The following is an 11,647-nucleotide window of genomic DNA, read 5'->3' as shown; positions in this document are numbered from 1 at the left end:
TATTATATAAAAGTGAACAGGTAAAAATAATACTTTTCCAATACATGAAATGAAAAATAAAAGATTAAATTATATCACAGTGAAAATGTAAAAATGCTCAGTTCGCGACCCGTACAAAAATATGAACAATGTGATTTAAAATAGTGTCGCTATCAATAAATTAATATCTAAAAATCAATAGTAAAAGTTTATATATGTATATTTTTGAGGAGCTAAAACTTTTTGAGAAAGAGTTATAATTTTGAGCGTTAAAGTCACACTAGATGAGTTTACTACTAACTTTACTAACTTTACCTTGGCTATTTTAATTCTATTTTTATTGCACCTTTCACTGAACTTTTGCCCAAACAACAGTTAGTGAATAGGTAGGTACAAGGAACGCGAGAGGTACGCTACTAAAGACGGCAGACATTAGGCAGACGGCAGGCATTAGTCCTATATGGACTAATACGACAAGAAATATCAAGAGACGAGGAAAAATGTATGAAAATTAATACAGAAACTATTTCGGAAGTGATACAATATAATAACAACTTAAACGAAATTGAGAAATAATCTAGCACAGATAACAAAAGATATTCATAAACTCCTTGATGCAGAAGGTACAATAACATCAGATAAAGAAAAAATAATCAACATCTTAAGAGATTTCTACAGTGTGTTATACAAAAAGATACCACCAGTAACAATGACTTAAAAACATTACAATTACATCATTAGACATTGAAATGGCATTAAAATAAGCGAAAAACAGCAGAGCCTCAGAAGAAGATGACATTGTGATTATAAGTATTAAAGCAGGTATAAAACAACTATTTACATTTGAATTGCTCAAGATATGAATACAACAGTAGATGCCTCAGAAGCACAACGATTTGTCAGTCTTTGTATTCCAATTCGTAAAGAGTAGCGTGGTCTTGCGATTTCAAGGTTGTTGCCTCTCATCAATCATGCGTATGTGTGTATAAACTTAAACCCAGAAACCAACAAAACGTGTCTGCATATTTTTCCACTGATTTTCAACGTATAAAGGTACAAGGTACCATCTACTCTGATACCTGCAGAGGATAACACATTAATATTTATTGTCTTCTGTCCTTTGCGATAAAAGAAATGTACAAAATAAATCTCCCAAAAAGGCTGTATGTAGTTTAAATGTATGTAAGGCAGTATATGTCTCAGGACTACAACTATTTGTCAGTAATTTTATTTAAATTCGTAAAAACGAGCATGTTATCTCGAATTTAAGGTTATAGCATATCATCAGATATGTGTAGGTGAAATCTGCGTCAAATCTTAAGACCTAATGTTGTCTGTCCTCTGTGTTAGATGAAATTTGCAAAACAAATCTTCCAGAAAAGACTTTCGATAGTAGTTTTAGTAATACCCTGTTTCATTAGTGACATAGTGTCGAAGATATGAGACTTGAGAAAGAACCCACGAAAGCGATACCGCCTCACCAGCGGCACACCCAACAGTTTAAGATCAATGATTAATCCACACAATTTTTAAGAAATCTTCAGCGAAGTGGTATCCTAGAAGAATTTTACAAACAATAATTCCAGCGATGATGCATTGTCGCTAAATCAGACAATAGAGAAAAAATCCAGACTACTTTTGGGATTATATTTTTTCACTTTGGTTTAGGTACTCATTGGATATCATTACAAATAACTTCATATGTTTTGAAACTACGAGGATTGTTGTTATGAATTTGTTTAGCTAGAATACGTATGTATTAAAATTGTTTAAATTTAATTGCTTGGCATCTTTCTCAAAAGAAATATAGGTCATCAAAAAAGTATTCCGATAATTTTGTGGAGAACTCTAGCTATTTTATAGAATGGATTTATATACTTTAATATTTAGTAAGTGTAATCTATAGTGAGTAGTCCCAATAAGGACAACATTTTTCTATTTTATTTCGAATTCATTGGAAATATTAATTGTATAGTTAGAAAACCTATAAAATGCTATTATGCACCAATGTCTATTTCAGTTGTCTAATTTTAATGTCGAATGCACTATTTTAAATCACAATGTAAATTAACTAATTCTAAAATAACTAAGAACATGCACACTCTATTACTTTCATATTATCCCACTTTTCTACCATAAGTTTGCTAGGATCGTCCTTATCAACTAATAAAATTTCTAAAGAGCCTAATTTAGAGGGCGCACAACATGCTTTTGGTATAATCCTTCTAGAAGTTCTACTAGAAGCGTTTCTTTTCTCCATTTGATGCATGAGACTTTGTATCCTAGAATGATTGGTTGCGTGATTGAAGTTCGGAGGACATAGCCCATGGCAGTATCCTGCCTCGTACACCTTTGGTTCGACTATGAAATTCATTTCGGGAAATTCGAGTTTACTAAAAGTTACTTTCATATTTTGTCTACAGCACCTTCTCTTTTTTCTGCCTTTCTGGCAGTCAGTTCTTCTCTCTTTGTGATAAATAGATCTTCGCACTCTTCGAGTTTCGCTTGTATGAACTAAGGTAGTTATACCAGCTTCTAAGGGATTTAAATTACATTTCCTATCCAAACAAACTAATTCTATTCCTAAATTTACTTCTCCACTAAGCCACAATTGCATTGCACTAGTAACGTCTGCCTCACACCACTTTGATGAATTCCGGGACAGGTAAAACGTCCTTTCTTCTATAAGTCGTTTTCGTCGTGAACCGAGAACAAGATTTACTTGAACGTTGACACTGGAAACATCGTTGTATTGAGGTGGAGTCAGTATCCTTAACTGAGCACTTTGCAGCTCTGCGTCTCTGTTAGGAGCCACTGGAAACCTCAGCCTAACTGAGGGGACTTTGCTCCTCCACGCCACTTTCCGATCTGAAACAAAAATGTTACGTTAAAATTTAGTTTTTAAAGATAAGATATAAATTTAATTATATGATTTAAAATAAATATATTTTTATTTTAACACAATAAATAACTGTCAGTAACCGTTCTGTGTAAGATATATCGATATATGAAGCAAACGAGAAGTTAGGAGACGTTGTTTCGATTGGCAATTAGGCGAATTGCAAATCCAAGCTTACTAGAAGCCGATGGACGATGCTAGGAATAACGTTTTATCCCGGCAATACATCTATAGTTTACCCTTAAAAAAGACCATCTCTTGCACTCCTTACGTAGAGAAAATACGTTGCCCTTTTCAGTGCATTCCTTGTATATAGAGTTTAACAGGATTTAAGGGTATTCTAGACTCTTTGTAATTAGGGCGGTGTCATCTATGTATCTGATGTTATTAATAATTTCACCACTGATTTTAACACCTTCACGACGATTATTTAACGCTATCTCAAAAACTGGTTCAGTGTAGGCGTTAAATAACATCGGTGACAACACATCCCTGTCTGACATCACGCTTAATAGAAACTTTAGCTAAAACTTCTTGATCTATCTGAGTACAAGCCGTCTGCTTGTAGAAAAGATTTTTGAGCAATCTAATGTCATACATGTCTAGAACAACTGACTCCAAGCAAACCAAACCGCTCATCACCAGTTATCCACTCACAAAGTTTATATATGCGACAATGCAATATTTTCATAAAAATTTTGATCTTGTGGCTCATTAAACTGATTATTCGATAGTCGCTACACTGTCTGGCATTCCTTTTCTTGGGAATAGTTATCAATATTAATTTTAACCAGTTTTCTGGTAATTTGGTAATTTACCGCTGCTCTATATCTTGTTAAAAAAGGAGATGATAATCGCAACACTCTCATCATCTAATAGATGTAACAATTCTGCAGGTATTTCGTCAGGATCAGAAGCCTTCCTTCGTTTCGCTAGGTCGATGACCTTCTAAACTTCTGAGATTAGAATCGGTGGGCCAGTATCTCGGTTAGATGTTATTTCTTAGGAGATTCTTTGGTCATCTTTAAATAATTCTATTATGTAATTTTCGTGAAACTGTCGTGTGGTTGAGCTAGTTTCTCAATTTCTAAACAGGATTCTTGTAGCCATCGGTTTTTTGTTACTTTAATTCTTTTTCGGATGTCTGCTCCATCACTTGGAGACTTCCAAGTATATAGTCTACCTTTTGGTAGACAAAACCATGTATTCATAACAACAAATTTTTCCTCTTGGCAGAACTGCACCAACCATTTTTCTCTTTCATTTCCTTGTCCTAGATCGAACTTTCCAGTAATATTGAGAGTACTTTCTGATCCCACTTTTGCATTGAAGTCCCCCATGATAAGAGTAAGTTCGTGTTTTTTGTCATATCTAAGGCTTCTGATACAAGTTAGTAAAATGTTTCATTCATGATATTTTCTTTGTTTACATTTGGTGCGTATACTTGTATTATATTTATATCTACTGGTAATACAGCTGATTGAATTAGCATTACTTGATCTACTAATGGGACTAATTTTCTTAGAGACTTTGCAAGAGATTTCTTTAGTATGACCGTTACCTACGCCGCCTTACAATATAGGAAATTGTTGAACGCGTAGAAATATCGTATGGGTGTGCCAAATAAATCATTTCAGCTGATTTAGGTTACCAAAAAGTGTCGACAAGGTGGCTTCCTCGCCTCTTGACGAAAGTTCAGAAAACAAACCATCTTACGTGTGTGAAAGACCTTTGGCACACTATCTAAAAGGGAGATGATTTCTTAAAATACCTGTGATGAGACATGGTTGCATCATTATACCTCAGAGTATGCATAGGCAAGCATGGAGTGACAAAAAACTGGATCATCAACACTGTGGAAAGCCAAGACACGTCTTTAGGCTGCGAAAGTTCTTGCAACGATTTTTTTGAGATTGCAGGGTTCACAAATGTTTTATGATAAGCGGTGAACCTTCATTCAATTACTTTTATAAATATTATACATGATTTGTCGAGCCGTGTAGTACCAAATGGTTATTTATAATTTTGGGTTTAATTTTTTTCAATTTCGATCTTTCTATCGTCAAACTTAACAATTAATAAACGATAAATATTTTAATCGTTTACTTGTTGTAAACTCAATTCTATTGGATATAGTCGTATTTTCGTCGTTCTTTTAAATGATTCATAAAATGCTGGTGAGCTTAAAGTCAAATCTAAATATAAATACTCACATAAACTACGTATTGCTTGTGAATGGTGGCTTTTCTTACTAAACTGTTTCTTAATTAACTTTGACAGTGTTCTAGACTGAAAACGTGAAACTACAGTCATAATATGTGTAACGATTTCAAAATATAAGTAAGTTTGGAAGGTACATTTTAAATTTTGAATACATCTTGAATTGAAATTAGACTGAAATATATCATGTAAATTTGTATATCTTTGTTCTAAATCTAAAAAAATAGATCTTAATTCTAAAAAACACGAGGTAACAAAAAAGGTAACTAGGTAACTACTTCCAAAAAATAAATATGTCCAACAGACTAAGAAAGAGTTATCAGTCCCCACAACATCGGGAGAGATACCATTATTACAGGACCATTGTCGTACTCTTACAGTAAACACCAAGAAACTTGAGGCAACTGTACAATGTTTATCTAGAGTTTAAAAAAGAAAAGATCGAGGATGAGGGAACAGGATATTGATACTAGTAAAGTTATCATATCACGGAAACATCCATTTACTTCTCGAGGGAGAACTGATGGAAGACACACTGCTAAGCGGACTTTGTATACCAGAAATACTTGCTAAGAGAAACTTAGAAAAACAGCAGAGCTGCAAGTTCCTGATCAATTGATTGTGGTAAACGAAAGTAAAACATTGCTCTAATGGAGATTAAGAGAGTAGTGATCTAAAAGAAATAGGTTTCGACAAGAAGTTTAATATAGAATCGAACAGGCTGCACTGAAAGTCCTTTTGCCAACTCTATCCTGCCAGTTTTATGAAGTTGGATGGAAAGAAATTTGGTTCCTAAACTTCTGGATTTTTTATTTCCTTATTTTCCTTTAGATCCGTTTTTAACTAAACCACAAATAAATATTTGCTAATAATCTTATAATATAACCTATAATAATGACGTAGGTACTATAGAATTAAAAGTTATAAAAATTTATTTATCATCACATTTGTAGTAAGAATCTGTTATTACAAATTAATAGAATAGAATAGAATTTTTTCGTTTGAGAACAACAATGTTTACAACAGTCTGTCAGTTGTCAATTTGTAGTATTATCAATTTATTATAAGTACAAACTCTGCGTTTAATTTTCGAATTAATGCTTATAATGATATAAGTCGGCCGAGTACCTCAGTGGGCTGGAGCGTTCACTTCAGTAGGAGTTGGTACAGTGAGTACTTGATTGGAGCCACACGAAAGCCAGACATGCTTCAAATGTGCTACTACTTAATTCGCAAGTGAATTAACTAGGACAATCGATGAGTAAATAGTATGACGAGAGATAGGATCTCATAATTTAGTGTGATTCTTATTTATTGAACCCTACCCTTGATTATTTCTTAGGGTAGGATTGTTTTGTCTTAGATAGAAATCTGTTGATATATCTTACTAACGCTTCTATTGATTTTGTGATATTTCAAACTAATTTTTATTTATTCCTTGTGACACACTGTAGTCCTCCTGCTGAATTTTCTGACAAGCGATATATTCTTCGACTTACAAAAACAAACAATGATTCATATCTCATGTTCTACGTTTCCTTGAAAAAAGAAAAAAATGCACAACAAAAGTGGCAGTAGGCAACTACATTTCCATTTGATCTGATTAAGAATTAGGTTACTAATATTGATTTATTTTTTATGCCTTAGTGTGCAGGTCCTGTAATAGTTTTCGTCGTTTTGATCTAGATTATGACACAGTTTTGGGGAATCGTTACATATAAACTATATGATTATTCTACAGGGTGATTTTTGGAATATAAAAAATAAATAGTTATATATATCTTTACTCGAGATGTTAAAAAAAAATAAATATTGTTATGTTATTTAACATAGCATATTACTAATAAAGAAAATTTACGGGGTATGCAATTATCCACCTTCCTGATATTTCTTCTAGTAATGCAACAGGCTACAGAATCTCTACGGCGGCGGGGCTCTATTATGAGTAAAACTACCTTTTTTTTATTTTAATTTACCATGCAAATTAGAAGAAAACAGGGAGACGTTAGATATTTATTTTTAAATACATATATTTCCAAATAATTGTCTTCAAGTAGTCATAAGAGGCTTGAATTTTAATACAAAGACTTAAGTTTTTAGCGAGGATTTTATTTTAAAATTGTATACTTTATTAAACTAACAAATATATTTTATTTGTTTTTAAACTAAAATAACAAAATTAATGTGTATTAATTATATTTTTTGATAGCTATACAGGGAGGCAGATCTGGGAACTGCATCGATCGATTATGGAAAAACTATGGTTAGTAAAATGTCGATAGCTAATGTATTTCGCGTATCATATCCTATATCGAAGTCCAATTGTTTTTTAGTTATTGACGTTTGCAAAGTAACCATTTTCACATTTTGGACAGGTGTGACATCCAAAAGATTTGATTTAGAGTGAAACGATTTGCACGTTCCTATTCCAACTTTTCATAAGCTATTGAACATCTTTATACCGGAAAAATATTCAAAAATACTCGATTTCTGTGCACATCTCTGTGCAAATAATCTCGTACTCTGATTGGACTGATAAATGTATTTCATTGGTTATAAAATAATCGAGGTTACTCACAGATATTTAATTATACTAATGTCGCCGTCGACATCCGAGATGTGGGATTCGCTTTCACTACTGTCCCCTGTGTTCACGTGTATAATCAATTAATCTACATCATCTTGCAAGTTGTCGACGGTTCATATCTCAGTTTCCGTTTTCTCAACAACATGAGTGACGTAATTGCACCAATTTTGCTTTGTTACGCATGCGAAACCGTCGTCGATCAACTGGCGCATCTCTTGGTTTTTAAAATGGTATTATGGGTAGCTACCTATCGCTTAACTTGGTTCCACACCAATTAAACCACGACTTAAAATATGCGGCATCAATTTCATCGTGATAGTCTCTATCATTTTTCTTTGCCATAACAGCACGCTGTGTGTCAGAAAGGAAACCACCTGAAAAATCTGCATGCAATAAAACATAAATCGTGGACCTCGTTTGGTAGGTGCTTTTAAACCAGTACTTAAACATTTGAGGAAAGCATCGCGGCTATTTTGTATAGTGGTATCGCACCATTCGTAATTAACAGATTGGCCAACATTAGCCCACGATTCGTCCAAATATATGATATTGCAATCATTGTATAGTCAAATAATTTTGGCGCCAATGAATAATATCCACTCGCTTCACCATGATGCTTCTTCGGCTATCCGATTTCTTTGAGAAGCTTGTATAAATCAGAAAGAGACAACGGCGGTATATTCTCATTACCTTATATGAAGTTATGTATACGCTTTAAGTGTGGCGGCAAATGTTTCATAAAAAAACACAATGAGCAATTCTCCGTAGAGAATTTCTTACAACCTCGTCATATATGAATATTCTAGAATTGTTCTGAAGCTATTTTCTTGTGGAATTTTAAAGTAATTACTATTTAAATTGGGAATAAGCCACAATTAAAGGTTAAAGTAAGTTTATTGACGTTTCAATTTCCACTTCGGAAATCGTTCTCAAAATACAAACATTAGGGATACAATATTAGTTCTCAAAATACTAATGGTTGTATTTTGAGAACGATTTCCGAAGTGGAAATTGAAACGTCAATAAACTAACTTTAACCTTTAATTGTGGCTTATTCCCATTTAAAAAGTAATTATTCTAGAATTGGTTTGACTCACCCTGTTTTTACGCTTTTTTGTCGATTTTAACGTTCTACTTTGTTCTTTTTCTTTTTTGATATTGTAAATGCTTCTTCCACTAACACGAGTTATCAACGAAGCACAGAAGTATATCTTACAGCAACACTCATATTAAGTTATTCTGTCTTTGTTATTTATAGCTTCAATTTGTTCTCCATACATTCTACAACAGAACGATGTCTACGAACAGGAATTTTTCCTTCCATATAGCGATCATTTTCATTTCTGTATTCTCCTTTCTTCAGACTTATCTGTACTCTTCATTTTTTATATTCAACATATACCCTTTTTATTATAAATTCTAAATCACATTAGTACTGGGCTAACACAATTTGGTAGCTCTTAAAACTGAGTAAAAAAATTGTATTGACGTTATTTATAGGTCTTTCTTTTCCACTACATAACGTTTCCAACTGTTGCAGCTTCTGCATACAGATTAAATAGGAAAGGATACTTGCTGCAACCGTTCTCTACACATTTCCGTAATAATCGATAACAAGTTTGATTTGAACATTACTTTCCCATTAAATAAACGCATATTTATATTACAAAAAAATATTATTTTGGTATTTCTTTTCTTTAATTATTATTATATATCGTATTCGTTAGCCTATTACCTACCGTCATGGATCACCGTGTATAACATTTTATAGTATTTTGTCATACCATTCAGGTCGAACCTTCTTTTTATCTCTAAACATCTGAGTGCAATTAATAAAGTTAGCTGGTGTTTTCGAAAGAAACAGTAAGTATAACCTAACATTTCATATCAAATAGTTCTACTATCTCTAAAAATAGATGTTCAGCGTGTAGCATCCAGAGGACACTTGGATTTATAAATACAGTTCAATATCACATAACGTCTCTACAGAAAATATAGTAATTGCTATAATCTTGAATAGTCAAGTGAAAAAATTTAGTTGTCTGATGATTATTTCACAACATATTAATTGAAAAACGCATTAAATAAATTTCAGTTTAAAAAATTGTTTCTAATATATTCTTCTTCGTTCTAGAAACTCCTTAACCATCATCACAATCGTCCAATCTTGTTAGATTATGGCCATTTTAATTTATTTATTTCTCATAATTATTCTTGTGTCTTTCCAGCGTTGTTTATACCTTTTCAATACTTTCTGTTTCTACATTTTGTCTTCCAGTCTGGTATTTTCATTATTTTTATGTCCTCTTCTATCTTCCTCGATCATCTTTTCCTAGGAACAGATGGAGGTTTCTTCCTTTGTTTCTTGGTGTCAGTGTAATGTAATCCGTTATTATTTTTATCATTTTTGAAGGTTTTTTTGGCCTTAGGTTCACGACCTATTTAACCAGCCAATTGGTTGATTAAGTAAAAACAGTTAACTTTTATACTTTAAATTTACATCTCGCAATTTTCTATTTCGTTCAGTCACTCAATTTCCCAACCTTCTCACTGAAAATTCTATTGGTGACTGTACAAAAAAGGTTGAACATGGACACACGCTTCACGCTAAGGTGCCCTTTATAGCGACTTTTTTTTTAATACAAACAATACCGGCAACGGTTAAAGGCAAATCATATCTAACTTACATAGTATAAATTTTCGGAGAGATGAAGTTTTTCTCCTTTGGGGGAGTAGAGGGAAGAGTTGGATATATTATATTGCAGTATGTATTTTTGCTGTTAGTAGCAATCAACAAATAGCGAAATATATAAAGAAACAAAATAAAAGTGAAGTCAAACAAAATAAAAAGTAGTGAGCGAAAATAAAATAAATACTGGAGAGAAAATCAAACAAGGAAACAAACAAAATCACCAGAGAGAAAACAAAAAAAAACCAGAGAGAAAAATAAACAAACCAACAGATAATAGTTCGTAGCTCTAATTAGTCGACAAACACTGCAATCGCGGCATTGTGTGGGTCAGGGGTAAGGACCAACGAAATCACAACAGGACCTTTTATATAGACATCCTACAAAAAAAAAATCTAACAAAAAACGGCCTAGGCCAAAAAAAAATTAACAAAACAAACTTGGTTTGAGGTGGCTTGAGGCCCAAGTAAGCAACTTTAGATTCGCGGACGAGTCACTAGAGGATTACAGGAATAAAGCCAATCATGCTGTCCTGAATTTGAATCGGTTAGGGAACCATGTTGGAGTTCTATTACCCAGGACTCCCACATGAAGAGCATTTAGCTGATAGTTGTGCCCCTATCAGCCAAACCGGTACAACCAAACTGATTGCGCCAGTTTGGTGTTAAGAGTTTTTCTCACTTATGCGAATTCTCTCTCTTTAATTCTCTCTTTAAACTTTTTCATATAGGCGATGTAGATCGAAACCACCGATTTTCGTCAGGGCTCCTTTATAACCCACATTTCTTATAGATAATCTTCAAAGATAGCTATGATACTAGATGATTGTCTGATATCTCATACTCAATAGTTAGTATTCTATTTTTCAGTATATTTCCTGCATTTTAAAATTTTATTGACTTTTTTTTATTAGTTTTCAACTGTTTACTTACAGGGTTACAAGGTTTTCTTTAGTTTTATGTTGATTTGGTATGCAAGCTCACTGCATATCATCATAAATCGAATGTATTTTACAATTTTCCTTGACTTACCTATTTGTATGGATATTAACACATTCCTTTTTAAACATCTTTGTAAAAAAGAAAGTACAGGTGGGTTTTTAGAATATTTTCTGTTTTACGACTAAATAATCAATAATATATGGTAATACATACCTCCATCGAAATTATGGAATTTACGTTTTTACATTTTTCTAATTTGTAGAATAAATACAACTATTATTGCTTGCAAGTTTATGGAAATAACCAAGAACGTGCGAAACGAAATCTTTGTG

The 11,647-nt window shown here is 32.9% G+C and overlaps 1 protein-coding gene across 2 annotated transcripts in view; it reads right to left on the bottom strand.

The window, feature by feature from the left end:
• mav (TGF-beta domain-containing family member maverick) overlaps window positions 1-11,647 on the bottom strand; it is a 209,280-nt gene continuing 197,633 nt past the window's right edge. The window contains exon 3 of one of the 2 annotated variants that reach the window (XM_072546745.1): window positions 1-2,847. In XM_072546745.1, coding sequence (XP_072402846.1) covers window positions 2,066-2,847 — 782 coding nt within the window. In that variant the 3' untranslated portion in view covers window positions 1-2,065. The remainder of the gene's footprint in view (window positions 2,848-11,647) is intronic. The other variant, XM_072546744.1, reaches the window with a different exon arrangement.

The sequence above is a fragment of the Diabrotica undecimpunctata genome, chromosome 10 (genome assembly GCF_040954645.1).
Source record: "Diabrotica undecimpunctata isolate CICGRU chromosome 10, icDiaUnde3, whole genome shotgun sequence".
NCBI classification, from domain to species: domain Eukaryota; kingdom Metazoa; phylum Arthropoda; class Insecta; order Coleoptera; family Chrysomelidae; genus Diabrotica; species Diabrotica undecimpunctata.
The sequence above is the reverse complement of the archived record's forward strand: the minus strand, read 5'-3'. Positions and strand labels throughout refer to the sequence as shown.